The sequence below is a fragment of the Pseudopodoces humilis genome, chromosome 28, assembly GCF_049639895.1.
Source record: "Pseudopodoces humilis isolate 2021_Gansu_Grassland_sample_001 chromosome 28, ASM4963989v1, whole genome shotgun sequence".
Classification (NCBI taxonomy): Eukaryota; Metazoa; Chordata; class Aves; order Passeriformes; family Paridae; genus Pseudopodoces; species Pseudopodoces humilis.
This window is the reverse complement of record NC_142227.1, coordinates 5,109,392-5,132,595: the sequence shown is the minus strand read 5'-3', so window position 1 is coordinate 5,132,595 and position 23,204 is coordinate 5,109,392. Positions and strand designations below refer to the sequence as shown.

The 23,204-nt window shown below is 49.1% G+C and overlaps 1 protein-coding gene across 1 annotated transcript; it reads left to right on the top strand.

Moving 5' to 3' along the window:
• Window positions 1–606: 606 nt before the first annotated feature.
• Window positions 607–22,967, top strand: LOC102113275 (excitatory amino acid transporter 5-like). The gene is made up of 11 exons (XM_005531359.2): window positions 607–866; window positions 3,051–3,130; window positions 5,705–5,917; window positions 6,590–6,632; window positions 7,401–7,623; window positions 10,558–10,657; window positions 10,859–11,092; window positions 12,583–12,777; window positions 13,398–13,532; window positions 14,312–14,411; window positions 14,510–22,967. Exons 1-11 carry the CDS (start codon window positions 690–692, stop codon window positions 14,645–14,647), a joined length of 1,638 nt encoding a protein of 545 aa, XP_005531416.1. The 5' UTR covers window positions 607–689; the 3' UTR covers window positions 14,648–22,967.
• Window positions 22,968–23,204: the final 237 nt, after the last annotated feature.

Here is a 23,204-nt window from a genome sequence, read left to right as displayed (position 1 = left end):
GGCTCCAGTGACACTCCTGGCCTGAGCCAGAGGCAAACTGGACAGAGAAATATGCTCAAATATAATGAATTATGGACCAGGTGCTCCATCAGCATCTCATGGCCTTGGGGCAGCTTCCCTGGAGAGCTGGCAGGAGGTTGGATCTGTTCAGGCAGATATTTGTGTGGGAACATTCAGTATCATCTGTTGGTGCCTTGGGCTGTGTCTGCAGATGCTATGGAAAATTCTCTCATTCACTGGGAAAGTTTCCCTTTGCAGACCCTGCCTTCATGAAGCCCTCACAGAGGGGGCAGGATCAGGTGGTGGGGAGCACAAATCTAATGCAGGACCCAGATCTGGTGGCAGGACCCAAATCCTTTTGGATCAGAAACACGGAGAAGTTCTGAGGCTGAGTCCCTGCTCTCATTCTGCACATCCCAGGCCCCCATCCCAGGGGCTGGAGGGTTAAACTGGGAGGGTTCAGCACCTCACCGGCAGGATGCCAAGCCCAGATTAACCAGTTGAAGACGTCACTTTCCATTATGGGAAAGGCTCCCAAATATCCCTGAAGCTTTTGGTTCTGGGGATTAGCCACCAGCACACTCAGCTCCTGGCACAGAGCAGGGGTCCATCGGTGCCGTGGGGCCCATGGCCATGAGTGGGGCTGGGAGCTGCTCCCAGGGGCATCATCTGGGCGGCTGAGGACGACCATGTGGGAGTGGGTCAGAAGAGCTGTGCTGCACTCACTGTCCACGGCCCTTCTGCGCCTCTGGAAGTGGGTACGGGCTTTCTGGTACAAAAATGGCCTCTTGACTCTCTCGATGCTGTCGGTTGTCACTGGATGCCTCCTGGGGTTCCTGCTGCGGGCACTCGAGCTGACAGACCTGGTAAGCCTGGCTGGGATGGTGATGGGAGTGAGAGGGGTGGAGTGGGGCAGAGAGCAAGCCCTGGTGCCACTAAGGGTCCCAGATGGGCACAGCCCCAAAAGCAAAGGCTCCTGCCCAAGAAAACCACCTTAAGGCAGGTTTCTGTCCATGGCTTTTATTTTTTTATTTTCTTCTTTTTTTTTGACCAAGAAGGTGTCAACAAATGCCCAAGCTATAGGACAAATCCTGCCTCCCTCCAATGGGAGTAGGGAGCTATGGGTTGGACCTCATGGGGCTGCAGGAGCCTCAAGGTGGGATGAGGATGGGAAAGGGGGCAATGTTTACTCAGGGGCTAGATGCTCAGTAAACAGGCTCCCCCAACACCACTAGCAGCATTGGGATCTGAGGGATGGGGTCCAGAAGATGGGGTTTGAGGGATGGGGTCCTCCTCAGCTGTGTGCAATCAAAGCACATTTTCATGCTCTGGAGAGGACCCAGCAAATAAATAGAAGGCTGATGGGGAGCCTGGAGTAGAAGAGTCACCTTCCTTTGAGGAGCCTTGGAGACAAATGCATTGGAGAAAACACATGAGAAAGGCACATTAGCTCAGCACTTTGCAGGAGCATTGCATTGTGAAATGGCACCAAGTTGAGATCCTCTGACTTCAGGCAGCTGGGGCACAGTTCAGCCCTGATCCTCAGGCAGGCTGCTGAGCCCAGGAGCGGGAATGCTGCTCCAGGAGAGCTCAGCTGATGCTGGAACATCCCTGTGTTGCCCACTGGGATTTAGCAAAGTCTTGTCATTTCAATTAGGCCCTTCAGCATCAGCGCAGCAGGGATGATCTCGTTACTTAATTGAAGCTGGGTGTAATCTCCCAGCATCCCAGTGCACACACCCGTGAGAGCCCAGCAGCCACCCACGCTGGGCATGAGGCTCGCAGAGTCTTGGGGCTCCAGCCCCTCATCTTGCCATGCGTAAAGTTTATCCATCCTCTGCTTCAGCCCCATCCTGCCCTATTGCCACAGCTCTGCTATGGGCCTGGTAGCCACTAGAGACTGTCCCCACTACAGACTTTTGTCACAAAATCTGGAGGACAGCTGGAGAGGTGGCCAATCCCTGCTTTCCTCCCATTTCCTGAATGGGAAAGTGTAACAAAGCTGAGAGACCCACTGGCAAAGAGATGCTGTTCGGATCTGGCATTACCCTTGCACCCAGCTGGGCCCATTGCAGCTCCACTCTGCCTGAGCTTCCTGGGACATCAGCCACATCCAAGCCACACACTGGGACATTGCAGGGACAGCACAGGGGAGCAACTGAATAGCTGCCTTGGCACCCCTCAAAGCCCCAGCATGTGGTGGTGGCTACTCTGGAGTAACCAAAAGTACCTTCTTGTCTTGGGGTCAACTCATATCACTCCCTGACACCTCTACAGTGGCACAGTGAAATAAGGGGATCAGGGATGGATGGATGGATGGATGGATGGATGGATGGATGATGGATGGATGGATGGATGGGTGGAGGGATGGATGGTGGGATGGATGGTACATAGAGATAAGGATGGAGGGAAGGAGGGATGCTGGCCAAGCTGCTGGTCCCACAGACCCCTCACTCTCCCCTTGGTCATGGCTGTGGGATCCAGACTTTGGGGGGATGTCTCTGCAGCCTTTCTTCATGTCCATGTGAGGGGTGTAGGGGGTGGAGAGATGCCATGGCACCAAGATTGTCCCATGGATGGGCCAGACACCTGGGCTCTCCCTGAGCTTGTCTTTTCCACCTGCAGCCATGAGATATTCCCACCTTTTGTTGCTGCTAACAGCTTTGGGGAACTTTTGCCCCAAAGTAGATGCAGCCAAGCCTCTGCTCCCTGATAATGAATGCAATGACTTTCGAGAGGAGCCAATGGTAGAGCCACGTGGACTCTTTCCTAGAAGTCTACAGAACCAGGGATATTTTTGGGAGGGGACCAATCCCACATGCCTCTCCCTTGTTTACAGCCAGGTTTGCCACGTGCCCAGTATTCCCCATCCCTGAGCCAACTCCCAGTAAGGAACAGCAGAGAAATGGCATCATTGAGTGCCTCAAGAAGCGACTGCCAGTTCAGAACAAAGCTCAGAGCTGGATCTGGTTGGGATAAAGGCAGATGGATCAAGTTTGAGCTCTTCACCCATAATCATTTACCTGACACATGCTCTGCTCTACGTGCAGGAGAAGCAGTATTTTTCCTTTCCTGGAGAGCTCCTCATGAGGATGCTGAAGATGCTGATCCTGCCCTTGATCACCTCCAGGTAAGGTATCACCTTCTGCTCTAAGGCACCATCTTTCCATCACATTGAAAAGATCACCCTGTGACCCCTGCATTGAGGAGATAACCCCAAAACTGCATGGGATGAGAATAACCCTGGCTCCAAGCAGCTGGCAGTCAAGCAGCATGCCCTGGCTTGGTGTTCATCAAACCCCATGATTTCCCAGCGACAGTCAGGGACAAATGCTTATCTGAATTTGGCAGGCACTTGCACCCAGGTCAGACACCTGCACTGGATGAGGTGTTTCCCGTCTTTTGGGCAGCTGGTGATGCCAAGACCATTTGTGGGCATTTGTGATGAGCTGTTTAACATCAAAGCAGATTCCCTTAGAGGGATTTGAGAAAGGTCAGGTAAAAAACATCAGCATTCCCCAGTGCTGTGTCTGTGTTTGCAAATCCCAATTTTTTTGGCTCATAGAGACCTAGAAATAAGGAACAGAGCCAGCAGTCCCACTGAGGTCTAAGCAAGGTCTTGAAAACCTTATATGGATTAACATATTGCAAACAATATGTTGGCATATGCTCATTAGACACACAAATGATCAAGTCCTTCTCCCCTCGAGGATGTGTCATTTCTCTATTGTTTGTCAGTTTGCTTCTTGTCCCATTTGCCTCTGGTTCATTTTTGATAGCAGTGTAGTCTCTATCCTGGCCACACTTGATGTGTTCAGTACCAGTCCTTGTAGAGAAGTCTGTATCTCACATCCCTCCCTGAGGTGCTTGAGGGTTTCCCTTTGGTCTCAGCCCTCCCTGCAGCTCAGTTGCTAAGTGGTGTCCTCTGATCACTCTCCTGTCTGTGGGTGCAGGGTCTGCAGAGGCCTCCTGGGAGTTTTCTTTCATGTTGGATTGAACCAGGGATTTTTCTATAATTACTGAATGATAGTGAAGTGGTATCTTCCCTCTACACACCATCCCAGAGGGGACTGGGTGTACTCTGAGGATGGAGCTCTGGAGATCCCCAAGCCCCAAGTTGGAAAGCACCACTTAGGTCAGTGTTGCTTTTGTGGACTCTCTTGAGTTTCCAAGGCCCTTCTCCTCCTGGATGTGCTGCTGCTAATTGGGATCTGTGAGCTGACCACCACCTCAGCCACCCTGTGTATCCCCAAGGTTGGCACTGACCCCTGCAGCCCTTCTATTATGTCCTGCCTCAGGGCTTGGCCGGGTTCTGCAAGGGCTTAGTGTGTGTCTGTATGCATGTGGGGCACACTGCAACCCCCAAACAGTCACATTTCATAGAATCCTGTAATATCTTAAGTTGGAAGAGACCCACAAGGATCACTGAGTCCCACTCCTGGCCCTGGCCAGACCCCCCAACAAGCCCACCCTGAGCATCCCTGAGAGCGCTGTCCAAACGCTCCTGGAGCTCTGGCAGCCTTGGGGCCGGGCCCATTCCCTGGGGAGCCTGGGCAGTGCCAGCAGCCTCGGGGGGAAGAACCTTGCCCTGAGATCCATCCCAAGCCCTGGCACAGCTCCAGCCCTTCCTGGGCTCCTGTCCCTGTCCCAGAGCAGAGCTCAGCCCCTGCCCCTCCGCCTCCCCTCGGGAGGAGCTGCAGCCCCCGAGGAGCCTCCCCTCAGTCTCCTCTGCTCCAGCTGAACGAGCCAAGTGCCCTCAGCTGCTCCTCAGAGCCTTCCCCAGCTCCGTGTCCCTCCTCTGGACACTCTCCAACAGCTTTGGATCCTCCTGATCTTGTGGTGCCCCAAGTGCCCCCAGCACTGGAGGTGAGGCTGTCCCAGTGCAGAGCAGAGCGGGACAATCTCTCCCTGGGCCTGGTGGCCCTTTGGGCTGCCAGGACTCACTGGTGACTCAGATCCAACTTGCCACCAACCAGGACCCCCAGGTCCCTTGCCAGGGCGCTGCTCTCCTCGCATTTGTCAGGGTCTGTCTGTGGGCCCTCTCTGTCCTTGAGAATGTCAGCAGTTCCTCCCAAGCGAGTGTTCTCAGCAAACCCAGTCCTGCACCCAACTTGTCCCCACCATCTGCACTGCTCTCCCTGCTGGGCAGCCTGTAATGCCCTCTCTATTTTTAGCCCAGTTTTGCTGAGAAGTAGCTTATGGGTTACTTCTTAGGAAGGCTTATGCATGCATGAAATCTGAACCTGCAGGTCTCTCCTGGGGGCACGGGGTCCATCCCCACCAGGATTTTATGAACCTTGCTGATATCTTCCTTTGCTCCTCACAGTGAGACGCAGCAGTGGCACGAGGTAATGGAGATATAAGAGAACAGTACCTCACAAAAAAGGAGAAACATCACTTATTCAACATAAAAATACACTAAGAATATAAACTTCCTAACCCTTAATAGAAAACACAGCCAGATCTTGAGAAGGGGCTTGGAGGTGTCTCCTGCCTTTCACAGGTCAGCTTGGATTGTCACAAGTTCATCCTGGGTGTGAGATCCTGTGGGTGCTGGCACAGGAATGTGCAAGAGCTCAGTGATGCCCTTGGGCTTTGGTTTAAAAAACTTATGGAAACCCCTCTCACCTTGGAGATTTTGCCCATCAGGTGCATCTTGTGCAGTCTGGGGAGCAGACAGTGACCACTCTGTTCTGTGCTGCAGCCTCATGTCTGGGCTGGCCACCATGGACTCCAAGGCCTGTGGGAAGATGGGGGTGATCACCATCACCTACTACCTTTGGACAACCTTCATGGCAGTGACTGTGGGAATCATCCTCGTGGTCAGCATCCATCCTGGTGCAGCTGCCCAAAAGGACAACTACTCTGTGGGGAAAGTGGTGCTCAGCTCCGCCGATGCATTACTGGATTTAATCAGGTGTGTCACAGGAATTCAGCAAGAGGCAAGGTTGTGATAACAAAATCTTCCCAGAAGGTTCTGAGTTCCCATAAGACCCTGAGATCTCAAGGGAAACATGAGAACCACTGGCCAGGTGCTGTTACCTTCAAGTTCAGCAACATGGGGTTCATGTCCCCCCATCCATGCCTCTCTGGCTACTCTGTCACTGCCACTGCTCTCCCAAAGCAGTCAGCAAAGAGATGCACTGCAGCAGAGATCACAGTCATGTTCCCTGCAAGGCTTGGATTCTCCTCTGTAGCCCCAGCTGGGAAATGCCAAGCCTGGAGCTGGCCCAGGGCTGGGTTAAAGCAGTAGATGGGGTTACCTGGGGAGGGGCTGCAGCACATACCCAGGGGCTGGGGGAGAATCTTCACTGCTGGGAGTACTGGATTGACTGGACCAGGTTCTGAGCAGAGGGCTGCAGATATCCACCCCAGGCTCAGGCTTTCCACCAATCCCATTTACACATGGTTCTCAGTCCTGCTTTGCGTTCACCTTCCAGGCTTTCTTTGCTCACAGCTTGCACAGCTGTCTAAGTGGTTGTTGGCTTTCATGTCCTCTTCTGGACATTGTGCCCACCAGAAATGCTTCCCAGGATGCTCCCTATGCTCTCACAACACACTTTAACCCTGTATCGTTGGTCTCTTACAGAAACATGTTTCCTTCTAATCTGGTTGAAGCTTCATTCCAGCAGGTGAGTTCACCTGACCCCTCTGTGTGCAGCTCCACATGGGGGCTGCCTCTTTGCTCACCCATAGCCTGGACAGAAGGCTCTTCCCTTCCCCTTCCCTTAACTTCACTTCCCTGAACTTTCCCTTCCTCTGCATTCCCCCACACTGACCCAGGGTGGGCACTCGAAGGCAGAAGGGTTCTGGGGAGGGGGGCACAGGCTCACAGGAACCCCCGTGCCTGCCCTCTGCCTGCAAGGCTCCTGTACAGAAGCAGCACACATCCCTTTCTGAGATCTCGCTCCTGTGCAGCAGCTTCATCCCTGGGGAGGGGCGGCAGTGGAGTGGGCAGGCAGCAGGCAGGGAAAGGGACACAAAGAAGGGACACTTGAGGGAAGGTAAAGTGGTCAAAGGGGACAGACCGAGGAGTGGCCAGGTAGGGTGGAGGGACAGGGAAAACAATCAAACTCATTGCAATAGAATCGGTATAGCTCACAGGAGGAAGGATGGAGGAAGGACATGAAGATGCCACTGTGCTGGCATCCCACAGGGACCCAGGTCACCAACACCACGAGTCTGCTCTTCAGCCTTGGCTGAGGACCATCTGCAGCCAACAGCCACAGCTCCCCTTGCCTGACTCTCACTCCTTGTTTCCACCTGCCTTTTACTGCCTGGAACCCAAACCTTTAACCTCCAGGAGCACCCAGCCTAGGGCTGGCTTGGCCTCCATGTTGAGAGCAGGATGGAGCTCATGCCAGCAGCACACTAACCTTCCTCCTTTGCTTCTGTTCCAGTATCGAACTGTTCTTGTCCCAGTGGTGAAGTCACCTGGTTTTCCAAAGATCCCAGGAAAACCTGTCAATTTTATTTACTTTGCACCTGATGACAAAAACCCTGAAATCCATCGGCCTGTGTTCCTTGAGCTGACACCATCACCTGAGATGACCTACAGGACCCTGGCTGGGACCAGCAATGAGATGAATGTCCTGGGGATTGTCATCTTCTCAGCAACCATAGGTACCTGCTCCTCCACGGGCCCAGGGACAGCCCAGGGTGGCCACTGCTGTGGTCACCATGCTTTACAGAGCAAAAGATGTGGGACAAGGTTCCTTTAGCTTTAATTGCCCCAGCCCCTGGGAGCTGGACCCAGCATAGAGCTCATACCAAGACCCCTGTCAGCACCACCCATGATGGAGCTCACTAAAGCTGTAGGCACGGGGAAGGCTGATTTTACCTTGTATTTCCTTCCCAACTCATGTGCAGATCCTGAGGGTTTTCAAACCATTACATAAGCTGGGGAGTCCTTTTAATAAAGTCTGAAGCGAGGAGTAATTTTGCAGAAGCTGCCTGCAGCTCACCACAATGACACAAATCCTTCATGCTGAGTATTCAGCCCCTGAGCAGGCAGGATGTGAAAGCGGGGTCAGACTTGGTGCTTTCATAAATACATGAGAATTTCCAACAGGACTTTCTGAAGGAGGCAGGGCAGCATCCTGCATTGAACAGCTTCCAGTTCTATGTGGAAAAGGTGCTTGGCAGCAATTTTGGGAAGAAGAAGCAGAGGTTGTGGAGAGACATGTGCAAGAGAGGAGGTTTAAAGGGGAGAAAGTCACTGAAAGAAGGATCATGAAGTTGGCTCAAAGTGTAACAGGACATGGGTGCAAAGCTGAGGCAGAAAGGGAGGAGGGAGGGATCAGGAAGGAAAAAGAGTAGGAGGCAGTGAGATGAGTATGGTGGCAGGATTATGTGTAGATTAAGAGGTGAGGGCAAGGAGCTTGAACTTTGTGTATAAGGAACCAAAAAGCCAATTAGAAGATTTGAGGTGTAGAGGCAGCACAGCCAGCACAGCACCGGAGTGCGCTGACTGCAGTCAGAGCCACCTCGAGCAGCGGTTCGAAATGAGAGACCTCAGAGGAGTTGGCCACAGCAAGACTGGGCAGAGCCAGACCCACTGACAGATCCCTACAGCCAGAAGATGTCTCTGGCAATCTCTTGTCCCAGCAGCCAACACCCTCTGCACACCTTGGACACCCAGGAAAGGTGCTGAGCTCCTGCCCACAGGACACATGCTTCCCTCCAGCCCAGCCAAACCTGCAACGAGAAGCGGCTTTTCTCTTCTACGATGGCATTTCACAACCCCTCCAGCGTGGGAGTGGGATCAGCCCGAGTCAGGAGGCAGTGGGAGATCATCTGAGCCAGCCACAGCCACCACCTGCACTTCCCATGTTTTGCCCAGGATTAGAACTCCACAAAGCCACAGAGCATCACCTGCACCAGGCATGGGCAACTTGATATAGGACATTCATACAGCCACAGGATGCTTTCCTTATGAGGAGAGGCTGAATTTGGTTTGCCTGGCAGAAAACGGGAGAGGGACAGACAAGGCACCACAGCCCCATGCCTTGGGAAACAGGGATCTCCTCCATGCAGCAAGGTGGGGGGGGCAGGTGGAAGCTGGTTGAGCTCTCAGCAAAGTGCATTTTTGTTCAACACCAAAACTAGGCAGGTTGTGGGGCTGAGACCAAGGTGTCCATACAGCAGCCACTACGTACCCAGAGTGACTTTGCTATGAGGGGTGGGTGACTCCACAGCTACCCCAGCTCTGACAGTTCTTCACTGTCACTGAGGGCCTCTCTGTTGCTTTTGAAACCCACAAGAGGGCAGAGCACTTAAGATCCTTGCAGGAATCTGTCCATTTACTTGGGCCATGTCTCCCAAATCGTTCTATAAGACCTGAAAAGAAATAACTTTCTTCCAAAGCAGCTGTTGTGGCCACCAAATACTGGATGAATATCTACAGAGCTGGGACTTAAACATGCCAAGCCTTGTCTCATTTCTGAAAGTTCTGGCAAATGTGACCCCACCTCAACTCTCTTTTGAGCAAGGCAAGAGATCCAACCACCAACCAAGGGCCTCTTGGAGTCCTCAACCCTGATACTGAAGAGGGATAAGCAGCACAAGATCCTGCTTATATTCTTTTCCAAGATAAAACAGACACCTGCATAGTGCTTCAAAATTAATTTTTGCCAACATGGAAAGAAGGACTCACACCAAGCTGGAAACAAGATGGGAAAATACTCAAACATTCCTTTTCCCTTTGCTTGATGGTTCCTAGAAAGCCTCCCAGCCAATGAAAGCAATGGGGTTTAACACTGACACAGGACAGCACCATAACCCTTCTAACCATTCAAACCATAACCATAACAAAATTTCTGCTCTAGTATTCCTTCAACAGAAAATTAGGCTGTATTAGGTTAATGCAACATCAAAGAAGAAAACAGACATAGGAGAGAAGGCTTAATGTCTGTATCTAAGCAACTCACTCAGACCCTTCCTGACATGTTACTGTACAGCCACATGTGTTGTCACCACCATGGCACAGCCTGTGAGCCACCAACACTGAACACTCACCCCACAAGGGAACCAGGCATGGGACCAGGGACCAGAACACTGCTCAGTCACTGGGGCAGCCAGGGCCCCTTTCACTCCACAGCAGGGCAGGGATGCAGCACAGCATCACATTCTCAGTGACAGAAAGACCTACCACACCTTATCCTTAAAAAAATTCCAGTATTTCCAGAGTTCATTATTCTTGCATTACCAAATAGCAATCCAGATACCCACCTAATCCAGCTAATCCACAGTTTATCCATCACAGGAAATGACTCTTCCAGCATTGAGCAGCAGTGAAGTTTATCTGTTTTCTGTGCAAGGCAGAGTCTAAATCCTGGATTTGGGTCTGGTGGGGCTTTGTGAGAAAAGGGCAGATGCTTGTGTTTGCTTAGAACAGAGAATGGCCGTAACTCGTAAGAGCACACAGCAACCAGTACTAAATCAGGTTTTGCCTGGTGACCCCCATTCTGTGGCCACCAGACCCTCAAAACACTTGGCCTGTCAGGTGCTGCTCCCAAGGTGCTCTCAAGTCATGTAACCTGTTGTGCTTGCTTGCAGGACTTCTCCTAGGAAAAATGGGTGAACGAGGAGCCCCGCTGGTTAACGTGTGCCAGTGTCTGAACGAAGCAGTTATGAAAATTGTCTCAATGGCTGTTTGGTAAATCTGGTTTTGATGGATTGATTTTCTTTCCTGCTATCTAATGGCAATGCTGGTCACATGTCTGCAAGTGTCTTTTGTGAGCACTGAACTTGTTTTCGTGTGACTGTACTGCACAGTACCAAACACTGCCATGTCTGTCCTGTAGTGCTACAGTGATTGCTGCATCCTCATATTTTTTTTTGTGCTTATTCTTTGCAGGTACTTCCCCTTTGGCATTGTATTTCTCATAGCTGGAAAGATCTTGGAGATGGAAGATCCGTCGGTTATAGGACAGAAACTGGGACTATATGTCATTACAGTGGTGTCAGGGCTTGCCTTTCATGGAATCATCCTCTTACCTCTGCTTTTTGTCCTCATCACCAAGAAAAACCCCTTTGCTTTCATTCAGGGGATACTGCAAGCCTTGCTGATCGCCTTAGCTACATCCTCCAGGTAGGAAAACATGGCTGGAACCTGCAGATACCGCAGAGCAGGGATCTGGTTTAGCAAGGGAGACATGGCTGAGCTCTGGGAGGAGAGGTGTAACTCAAAGGAAAACTATGCTCCAGCACTATTTGAAATGAGAATGCTTCTGGTTTTAGGAGGAAGCAGACACTTGGTCCTGCCCTGGTTGGTAGACCTGGGCAGCTCATGGTGCCCTTCCACTCATCCTCTCCCAAGGTTTTCCCAAAGCAAACCAGCAATATTTTTGTGTGTGTGTGCACACTTCATTCAATTGCTGCAGTTTTCTTTCCATCAATTCAAACCAGGACTATTGTAGGTGCTTTATAAACTGCATGGGGTTATGATCCTGGAGTTTAATTGAAAATATTAAAAGCTCTTCTGAACACTTTACTGACAATCTAAATCAACTACAGTGTACCCCAAGTTCAGCCACAGAAAAATCTTCCCTACTTTGAAAAGATTTTAATCATTTTAGATTTTATCTGTCTATTCTATTTTAATTTAAATACATTCCTTATAACAATGAAAAAAAACTTCACACTATTAACTACCACCCTTTCCAGAAGACATACAGATTCCAACATTTTCCTGGAGCACATTTGACCAGGCAAAGGGTTTCTGGCCTCTCTGTTGCTTCTTCACATAATCCAAATAAAACCCCCTGGACTGTGCCTCCCTTCTCCAGTGCCCACTGCTGCAACCGTTGCTTCTGCAACTCTTAATGACCTGGTCTCCTCCTGAACTTGGATTTCCAGCTCTTTCTCCATCAGGCTTCTCCTCCCTCTGCTCTGCAGCCAGCTAAGGGAGGGAGATCTGTCACAGAAAGAATACCCTGCTCCTTGTCCCAGCCCCATGCTCTGTGCCCAGGGCTGGGGCCACCACTCTGCATCCAGGGCCGTTCCCAAATGCAGTCTCTGCCTCCCAGAGTCTGTTCAAATCCCATTGACTTATTTTCTGTGGTTTCCTTTCTTCAACCTGTTCTTCTTCCTCCATTCCTCATCCCCGTTCCTGTGGGACAGTTGTTGTCTTCATGCTAGAAAGAAACAACAGAGAGAGGTCAGAGGTGCATAAGCTGAGGCAGGCATCCCACATGGAGGAGACAGGTGAGGACACAGGGGTCTGGCTAGACCCCAGCACAGCCAGTGCTAGTACACACTGTCACATGCTCCAGGAGGTGCTGCAGGATTAATGTGGGCACATTAATGTTCAACAGAGCTGCAGCCATGGCACACAGGTGGTTAAAGTGGTGACTTCAGCCACTGAAATGACATTCTGACATTTTCTTTCTCAGTCTGCAGCTCACTTTGCTGATGATGTCTATTCCCCAGGTGGCGAGAGCCAAATTTCATTGCGACAACAATTTGTGCAACATTGAGGCACCCATCCTCAGGAGGGCTGGTATTTCTGTCCCATCACACTGACTCCAACTTATAAAACTCAACACAAACAGCAATTACTGCTCATTTCTTGTCCTGCAGCTCAGCCACCCTGCCCATCACCCTCAAGTGTCTCCTGGAGAACAACGGCATCGACAGACGCGTGGCACGATTCGTGCTCCCTGTCGGGGCCACCATCAACATGGATGGCACAGCGCTCTACGAGGCGGTCGCTGCCATCTTTATTGCCCAGGTCAATGAGTATGAACTGGATTTGGGACAAATTATAACTATAAGGTAAAAGTTTCTCTGCAGCAGCCAGATTATTTCTCTCTATTCCTATTTATAGACATTAGGACAACCTCTTGCATTTTTCCCATTTGCAGAGATCTTGTTAATGCACCAAGTGACCTTTGCTGGGAAGCTGAGGAGCAGAAGAGGGTGCAGCATGTCCCAGTCCCTATACTGTGTGCCAGGGAAAGCTGGGCTGGCTCTGCACCCCAGAATCTGCTGCAAGCCAAGAACTTTGCCTGTAGGGAAAAGCCTAGCTGCACAGACATGTGGCTGAAGCACGTCAGCACTATAGGGCTGAGCACAGGATTTGTGCAGGTGTCATTTATTCCCCTTCAGGAATGGGATATTCTCAATTTATAAGCAGGGAAATAAAGCATGTAACTAAATCATAATTAAGTACATTTGCAAATATTTTTCACTACTAAGGAGGAAGCCCCTACCCTGAAGACAGAGAGGAGCACAGAGCCAGGGCACCTGCTGCTGTGTGCAGGGGAATTTGTGATAGCACCCAGGAACAGGAAGGTAGAGGAAGTCAGATCCAATCCAGTCCTTCCACACAGCAGTAACTTACTTTGCCATGCAAAGACGCTAGTTTGAATTGCACAGCCACCTTCTCTTTGCAGCATCACAGCCTCGGCAGCCAGCATTGGGGCCGCTGGGATCCCGCAGTCTGGGCTCGTCACCATGGTCATTGTCCTCACCTCTGTGGGGCTGCCCACCGAGGACATCACCCTCATCATCGCCGTCGACTGGGCTCTGTAAGTGCTCTCCAGTGTCAATTCACGGTGATGTATCTTCATCTTGATAGATGAAACCAGATTGCTCTTAAGACACAAACTGATGCTGGATTACATTTGTCAGAGACAAATAAACACTGAGCTGTGAAATGTGCCATTCTAAAGTACTAAGATAAAAACAAAGCGAGTCATTAGGTGAGAAACCACAGTGAGCAAATGCCGAGTTTCAGAACGGACACGCGGGTGGCTGGTTTGTACTTCACAGTCCCCAGGAAGAAGTGAGAACAGTGTCAAGTATCATGGCTGCTTTTCTCTTTCCCTCCCCCTTTTCTCTTTACCCCACAAAGGAAGGTTAACACACCACCAGTTCAACCTTTCAGCATCACCAGGTACCCAGCACTGCTGGCACCTTCTACTAATGAGAGGTGAGTGAGAAGTGCCTGGGCAGACAAGAGAGGAGCAGTGGCTGGATCTACAGGATTTTTCCTTGAGAGGCATCTCAAGGAGTCTTATGACTTCCTGGGCAGATCTGCACTTAGCACAACAGTGCCCATCCCATTTTGGGAGGTGCCACTGGCAGGTCCCTGCACTGCTCACACAGGCAGGGTGAGACAGATGCTGCCCCAGCACAGGGCTCACATAGGGACTGTTTTCTCTCTGCATCTGCAAAACCAACACAGCACTTGGCTACACCAGTGGGAGGCATATTCAGAATGGGGGCTAACGTGATTCAAAGCTATCAACACCCCAGAAACACCAGCTGTGACCACCCCCTGCATCCTGCTGCTATCTCTCCCCAGGGACCGACTACGAACCATGACCAATGTCCTTGGTGATGCGCTGGCTGCTGGCATCATAGCACACGTCTGCGAGAAGGACTTTGCCCCAAAGCCCCCCCCAGTATGTACAGCATGGTGGGAGGGAAGGGGGGTGTGGGACATGGCAGGACAGGCACAAGGCACCTACTCACTACTCACTGTGCTCTTTTCTTTTTGCAGGAAGACCGAGTGAGCAACACAGACAAGTTTCCTTCTGCAGAGACCTCACACCCGCATCCCAAAGACAATGGGATTGAAGTGATTGAAGAAACCCTTTTGGATCAGACAGAAGTTCACTACAACATCTGCCAGGTGTAGATAACAGCATTCCTGCTCCCAGGAATGGCATCTTGGTGCTAAACACTGACATAGTGAGTGTCATATACGGATGCTCTGCAAGTTAAAAGGCCTTACTTGGCACAACAAGTGGGAAAATCCTCTCTTATCCTTTGAAGACCATAGGACTCCCAGCAGGCAACCAAAGAGCATGGCTCTGCTGCTGGGGCAGGGAGCCAGCTCCTCCCTGCGCCTGAGGACACAGCTGGGAGCTCACTGCCCTGTCTTAAATGGCTGGGTTTGAAGGATTGTAAACTCCCATTTTTCCAAGCTCACCTATTTTTGAAAGCTAGGGAGGTGAGCAGGTGTTAGCAGACTGGAATTGGTGAGAATGCAGCAGGGGTGAGACATATCACTGAACCCTCTGGCCAGCAGCTCTTCCCTGGAGGCCAGGCTGTGCTCCAGAAGCTTTTGTTTTCCTTATAGAGATTATTTTTTTAATCGTTGCTTTTTATTTTACTACTGGGTTCTCATCTAAACACTAAGATTACGTGAATTTCTGTCTAGAGCTCAAAATTCAAGTTGGACATAATGGGATTTGCCAGCTGTCAGGTTACAGACAGGACGGCTGAGTTGTTGCACTCTTGCGGGGACAGTGGGATCCACTGGCTGGAAGGAAGGAAGGACAAACTGTACACCTGTTTCTACAGCTGTCTTATTACAGAGAACTAATTAACGAGGCCCAGTTGCAACTGTGTTGATTTTCCCAGTTAAGGATCTGTCTCCAAGCTCAAATTCCAACTACAGCCTTAAAATCCAGGCTTCCCAGGGTAGCCTTCTACACAAAAGCCTTTTATACCAACAATTCACGTCACTGAATTAATTTGTATTTCAAAACATCATCTCATCCCTTTTCTCTTGATCTTCCCTGCCACAGAATTGGAAATCGTAACACAGCTCAGACCCCCACTCACATCACTGAACTGTTCTCCAACTGCACATAAAGAAAACATTTTATGTGCAGAATTCTTTCAAGCTGAAGTCAGAGGTTGTAAAAAAAAATTTTAATTTAGAAGAAATATTCATTCCAGTTTTGCCAAATGAAAAGCAGAAACTATTAAATATCATAAACCAGCTTTAGCACAAAAATTGTCTTCTATTAACTTCAAGCAAAAGCCTTCACATAATTAGAATCCCGGGCAATGTAAGCTTGAGATGCTGCTGCTAACTTTGGCCTTTTTCACCCTTTCTCCTTGGTGAGGTTAATTATTACCTTCTTAAACATTACAGCCCAATTGCTCTTCAAGGAGCACTTACATCATTTGCAAACCCAAAATAATCACATTTCAAATCAATCTCTGCAGCTTCCCCAGACATCCCTCCCTCCTTCCCATATCATGTATGATCACCTTGATACATCACACACTGGTTCAGCACTGCTGGCTCTGAAGGGTTTTGTGGTTGTACCTCTATACCAGGAGTGAGCTCAGGCACCCAAAACCCCCTGGGAGACACTGGGGAGGCTCCAGGCAGCCCCAGCTCTGGCCAAGGATCCGAGTATCCCATCTGTCTGCAAGTTACCCACATCCTGCAGACACAGCTGGACAGACACCTCCAATGCACCTGCACCAGCAGACTAATTAAAACAGGCAAGATTTTTGAGACCTTTCTGGTCAGTCACTGGTGCATGGGAGCACCTCCATCCCTCATTGGATGCCCCAGGTGAGTCCAGGCTGACCAGCACAGGCAGCAGAGACAAGCCCCACTTTCACATTTGTTCTCCTCTCATCAATGAGCTCTGGATATTACAGCACACCATTAACCCTGCAACAAAAGGCAGGATGGAATGCCCATGGCAAAAGGTCCTTGAGTGCTGGGGCTGCAGGATGAGCCTCTGGGCAGTCACTCTCATCACTGGGCTCTGGCTGCTGCAGACCAGACCACTTTATCCCATGCCCTGGAAACTGCAAGTCATACTAAAACAATTTAAACAGCACATCCTCAAGCTCACTGCAGCAAAGGAAAAAATATTATTGAAAACACAGAATATTATATCTCAGTAATAAATCTAGAGCTGGTGAAGCCAATTGCACCCTGTACAACTTGCCCCTGTGCTTTATCAGAATGGATGGATTAGAAAGGAACTCAAAGCTCATCTCCCATGGCAGGGACACCTTCCATTAGACCAGGTTGCTCCAAGCCCTGTTCAACCTGGCCTTCAAAGTGTTGGTAACACCTCTTACTAGCTGGTGAGATTCACATTAGCAGAGATGTTTTGATTTTGGAAATCAGCAGGAAGTATTTTGATGCTAGTAAGGTAAAGGTAAAGTGTCACGCTGGAGTCCACATAGCCTTGTCCTCGTGACAAATACAGCAAGGGAGAGCTTTGAGTCCAGCAACCTCAAAATTGGGTTGTCATCACTGTGACCCTCTAACAGGACAAAACAAGGGGAAAAAGTAATTCAAGTGCTTCTGAAAATCTCTTTGTGGTCTGGTATAGAGGGAAGGGTTATTGAAGGGGAAAGCCCAAAGGCAGCAAGGACAATCCATCTTCAGCACTGCACACAGGCAAAGGACAGGCACCTGAACACCTTCAACAGGGTGGAAATTGTGGAAAAGTAAATGAAGGAGATTTACGGGATGGCCCAGCTAGTGAGGCGCCCACTGTCGCAGACCATGCCCTAGGGACAGCTCCATCCCAGCCCCACCTGCATTTTCAGTAACCTGCTGCTGGGGAAACACTGACAGCCATGTTGATATGCTGCTCAGGGGGGAACAGCAGCCTCCCTGTGCCAGCTCTGAGAGCTGGTGGCACTCATGGAACCCCAGAATGTCAGCAGGGCTTTTGTAGAGAGCAACACAAACTCATCAGGGGTGAGGAACAAGAGATTTCTAGAAAACGAGAAAGTAGCAGAGTCTGGACAAAGTCACTGGGCATCACTTGGGAGGAGTTTTATTCTGTACCAGCTGTATTCAGGAGACCAGGATGGGAGAGAGGTGAAGTTCCATGTGACAAACTGAAACCCATCTATTCAGCCTCAAAAAAGATTAAAAAAAGGGACCTGGGGAACTGCCCAGGCTCCCCAGGGAATGGGCCCGGCCCCAAGGCTGCCAGAGCTCCAGGAGCGTTTGGACAGCGCTCTCAGGGATGAGCACCTCATTTCATCTCAGGGTGAAATTGCTGGGGTATCTGTGTAGGGCCAGGGGCTGGAGTGATGATCCCTTTGGACTCAGTATATTCTGTGGTGCCATAATTAAATTCTACTGACAGATACACTTTTCCCAGGTACCTGTAAGAAAAAGAGGCGCCTCTCTCTGTTCTAGGACTGAAAATCTAACTCTATGTTATTTCCATGCAATTGGAGAAGTACAGGCAGTGCAAGGCACGTATCCTACAGCACAGAAATCTGGTGTACAGAAAGCACACATGCTCAAATGCTGTATTTCTTCCTTCAAAATCTTTGTTTTCCTTACAAACAAAAATCTCAGCTGCTCTGGTAATATAGGTGATCCCTGGGTTATGGCTGCTGCACTTAATATTGCAATAAAGTTGGAGAGCAACTGGGTGAAGGAATTTGGTGGTTATACAAGTGTTATTTTACTGAAAAAATCCTCAAGGAAATCTACTTTGGTGAACCAAAATCCATGTGAAAGGTATTTATGGGGTCTGTGGTTATTAAGCAAAAGGAAAAGTTGAAGCAGCCCTCGGCTTTGGGGCACCTCCCAGACATGGGCAGAAAACCCACCTGCTGGCCACATGAGCCTTGACTGAGGAATGACATTTCCACAATGGTATTTGAGAATTTGAGGATGTGACTGACCATAAATGAATTTTCATTGAACTGAATGACCTGAGCATACACTTTACTCAGAAGACACTGGCTTGTTCCTACAAGTTGACTTGATCCTCCAGATTGGTTCTTTTCTGTGCATCAGTTGTCTTCCAGAGCACCAGTTATTTTTACATACCTGAATTTATAAAACGTTGAGTTTTGATCAGGGACTTTCTCTTTTATATCATTTTCACACCTTTTTAGGACATATAAATGGAGTTGGAAGGGAACTGTCAGCAGAGCACTGCTGCTATTGTTCCTTTGGATCACAATGTGCCTCAGTTTGTGTTTTACTAAAACTGAAAAAAGTAACAAAGTAACTCAATGCTGTAGCAGGTGGCAAAATACAATTCAAGCAACAGATGTGAAAAACAGCCCAAAACTCACTTTTAATTTAAAATACTACCGACTTAAAAATTAGTCTGCAAGTTTTTTAGAATGATTTTGAAAATTCCCTTCCATGAAATGTTTTTAAAGATAATTCTTTAAATCTATTACAACCCCAGGTTTCTCTGTAAAACCAGGTTTTCAAAGCAGCTCTGAACAGATATAGCTCAAATAAGTAAATAAGTTGGGTTTTATTTGACAATCACAGCATGTAACCTCTACTAAATGCTCCTCTAAGGAGTGAATGCCTCCATGGGGATGTGTTTTCTGCCTTTCCAATTCACTGTACACATTTGTTTCCTTGAGGAATTCCTAATCTTGTCTGATGCTTTCTAGAAAATCTGAATGAATTATTTCAGTCCTTCCTGCAGGCAGGTGCAGCTCAGCCCATCACCCATGGATTACACACAACACAGCCCAGGGTCAGGACAGGTCCTGCTCAGAACGCAGCGCTACAAGAGCACAGCAAGGCACATCACTGCCCGTGCTATGGGACCACTTGCAAACTGATCAACAGTTCAGATCTAGCTCATAAATTGTCATTCAGTGTTCACATGCAGAGAATCTCATCCCAACCCTTGCCACAGGGCAGGGGGACCACTATCCCAGGGTACTCCAAGCCCCCTCCAACCCGGCCTGCAACACTTCCAAGGATCCAGGGGCAGCCACACCTTCTCTGGGCACCCTGTGCCAGGGCCTGCCCACCTCACAGCCAACAATTTCTTCCTAATACCCCATCTAACCCTGCCCTCTGGCAGTGGAAAGCCGTTGTCCCTTGTCCTGACACTCTGGGCCCTTGTCTCAAGTCCCTCTCTGGGTCTCTTGCAGGCTCCCTAAAAATTTTATCAGCACCTTTGCTGGGCCTTTAGGGCTGGTGTTTAGACCCCTACAGCACCCCACAGATCCCATCAGCCCCCAGCCATGCACAGCACAGGGTGCAGAGGGGCCCCACGGACCTGTTACCTTGGGCCTCCACCAACCTGGACAATTCTGCAGCATGTTCCACCCACTGTGTTGGACATTCTCCAGATGCAAACTTTCCAGGATTCAGTGTGGAGAGGAAACTGTAGCATCCCTGTGTAAGATGCTCCAAAATCCACATCAGGAGTAGCCTAACTTTTGCTGGTGCAGAGATCCTGGTATCCAGGTGTGAAATATGCACTTACCTTTGTTTTCTAGAAGCTTCATGCCTCATTTAAATTACACATATGAAGTACCCTGTAGCGAGAGCCAGGCACCTTTCTGAGCATTACATCCCAGGCTTTAGGAGCAGATGTCTTCAGAAGGCTCTTACTGACAGGTTTAGACTGGGTGCTAAGACTAATAGTTTGAGCAGTAGGATGAATCCCACCCTAAATTACATGTCTGAGCAAAAGACCTATTTTTAGAATTCTGAACCTTCAAACTCTAAAAGGCCAGTTTTAGTTTTCAGTTTGAGCCATGGACTTAGGCAAACCACAGCTCAACACCAGACAGGAAAGAACAGTAAGGCTGAAACATTACACCCAACCCAAAACTTGCTGCTCCACTTACCTGGCCATTTCACCTCAGAGATCTTCTACTCACCGTCCTTCCTTGAAACAGAACAAAATGGGTATTTGGCCATTCTCCTTCTTTCCTTTTCAATATTCCTGGAGTCTTCAACCATCTGCAGAGCAGGATTTTAAACTAGATTCTGGTGCTAAAACACTGAGCAGCATCATGACCCCAACTTCAGAACACTGCTTTCTCTAGACATTTCACTCCATTTCTCTGTCTTGCTTTCTCTACCCTAAGCAGTTACTTACTTTGACAGGCTGCAATCACCAGAGACAGACAAAGCACATGCTCTGCACTTACAGCCTGGCAGACAGACATCTGTTGGTGGTATCACAGCTCAAGCCAGCCTAACTTCCTTACAGTTCTCCTCCTAATGCCAACAAAATGCCAATCCTGATCTTTAATAGTTGGTTTTTACTGCTCATGTATCAAGTGATTCTTCCCCACAGGATGTGGCATTCACCCAGCTGCTACTCAGAATTATGAGCTGGTCTTCCCCACCATGCTTCCCTCTAACCTGAGCACTAATCTGCATTTCCTAGACATAAAGCCTGAAGCAGGAAATGAAACACTCAGATGTATCCTTCCCAAGCAGCAATTACCCACTTGCTCACAACTAGTTACCAAAGTAGAATTCTGTTCTAATTCACCCTCTCACCTTTCCAACCAGGTGCAAACCAAACACGCAGGGAACTGCTCAAGCTCTGGGTTCACCTATGGACCTGAATTATTTCACCTTTTGAACCCACAATCATAAAACCTGCCTTTCCCTCATGATCCAGCAAAGGCATGAGCTCAGTGAGCAGGAGCCAAGGTAAGCCTCAGCAGGGACACAGTCAAGCACCACAGACCATAAAGAATCTGGTGAGTCCCACTGCTAAGGGTGAACACCACATATCCCCCAGCAGCTCTCCTGGGACACTGGCAGATATAAAATTGGCAAATATAAAACAACCAGAGACACAAGAACTCTGCAAATGGGCAGATGTGAGCAATCAGGACTCCTCTTCCACTGTCCATTGCACCCTCAAAGCACTCAAACACAGCTGAAAAGAAAAAGCACCCACCAGAAACATCCACTGCTGCCAGCGCCAACAGCCACATGATTCCACCTACTCTGAGTCAGGCTGGGGACAAAGACCACCACATCCTGGTGCCCAAAGCAGATGGCCTTGTAACAACACCCTGTTTCATAAGGAAGAACCCAGGGCTGGGTACCTGTACCAACACAGCTGTGGCAATGAGTGCAGTGCAGAGAGAAAGCCCTCCTGGGTGCACAGCTCATAGGGCCACCCCAGCTGTACAGCCCTGATGCTTCTGGCAGCCACATACAGCATGTAAGCTCTGCTCTCCTCACCAAACCACCCTCCAGTTGGATTTCACCCGAAACTGTCAGGAACACACTGCTTTAACCCAGGATTGCAAAGATAGCTTTGAGGATATTGACTCAGTGACAACCCCCACAGCTCCTTGGCTGGCTCTGGACAGCAAACAGCCACATCCATCATTACTGCAGTGCCAGTACCGACTTTACCTGAGAAACGTGTTGACCTGGATGAAGTTGTCAACAGCAGGTTTCTGGTGTGAACAATTCATTCTCATCACTGCATCATTACCCTATGTGACATGCTCACTTCCCTCATCTCCCACCCCCAGGAGGAAAACCACCTAATTTGCTCAGCTGGCTCCCTGTCAAAATAAGCAAGGCAAGATGGTTCAGTTCAGCACAAACACATATCACAAGGTTTGGTCCTCTCCATCTATTTCCACATAAGCAAAAAGAGCTCAACAGGAGTGCCACATGCTGTACCTAGGAATGGGACATCCAAAAACTTCTGTACTCCAGCTTCCTTGGGAAAAAGAATTCACTATATGCCCATTCTGAGCCTGTATCACCTGTGTGACCAACTCCTGAACAACAGATGCATCAAGATTTTGAATTTCTCACGAACAGCCTTCCACTGCATTTTCAAAAACAAACCAGTGACAATACTGACATTTGATTGTCAAATCCTGTCCTGGAAGGATTTCCTCACTCCCAGCATTGTGCATCTCCCAGCCAAAGGATACAGACCAGTGGCACAAAGAGACGTAAATGGACTACCCCAGCAAGAAGGTCTTCTGAAGAGACAAGATGTTTCACAAGATGCTACAAAGCACAGGACTACAGAGCCTACAGGACACACATGGACTCTCCTACTGCCTCAGGCCCTGAACAATTTGTACCCAAAGCTCCCTCTCATAGCTGTGTCCCACATCCCTGTTATCCCTGCCCTAGCTTTGCACAGCTGGCTCCTGAACGTGTCTGTGCACTCCTCTGCATCATGCCCGACCCATGCTCTGGGCCAAGAGCATTTACAGTACTTCTGTCCTTCCAAAACCTCTCCTCATACAGGAGAGTGGGAATGGGGAAGTCAGGAAAGAGCTACAGCATCTCTCCACAATTTCCAGCAGAGGATGCCATAGCACATATGTGATACTTCAACATAGGTAAATACTGAAAATGCATCCCAAAGATCTGGGAAATCAGCAATACCAGCTGAAAACCTCGTGCTAACCTTTCCATGATGCCTTCCTTCTTCAAAGCAACTCCCACCCTAAACTTCCTGTATTTGTAACTACCAAAGTTTATTTATTGGTATCCAACACCATATCAAATGCTTTACAAGTCCAGGTAAATGGGAGTTACTGAATTTTAAAAAACTATTTACTTACTATTCTTAAAGTAACCCACCAAATTAATTATTCTGTAGAAAAATGTATTCAAACATTTTCATTTAGCTCTGTATCTTTAAATTCTGTTATTCAGAATTTGAAGCATATGGCTTTAGGGTAGTGTT

Excerpts from the sequence above, each read along its gene's own strand:
- LOC102113275 (XM_005531359.2), top strand. The coding sequence starts at position 690 with ATGTGGGAGTGGGTCAGAAGAGCTGTGCTGCACTCACTGTCCACGGCC. Across the intron at positions 7,624-10,557 it reads CATCTTCTCAGCAACCATAG|GACTTCTCCTAGGAAAAATG; the intron begins GTACCTGCTCCT and ends GCTTGCTTGCAG. Across the intron at positions 12,778-13,397 it reads GGACAAATTATAACTATAAG|CATCACAGCCTCGGCAGCCA; the intron begins GTAAAAGTTTCT and ends TTCTCTTTGCAG.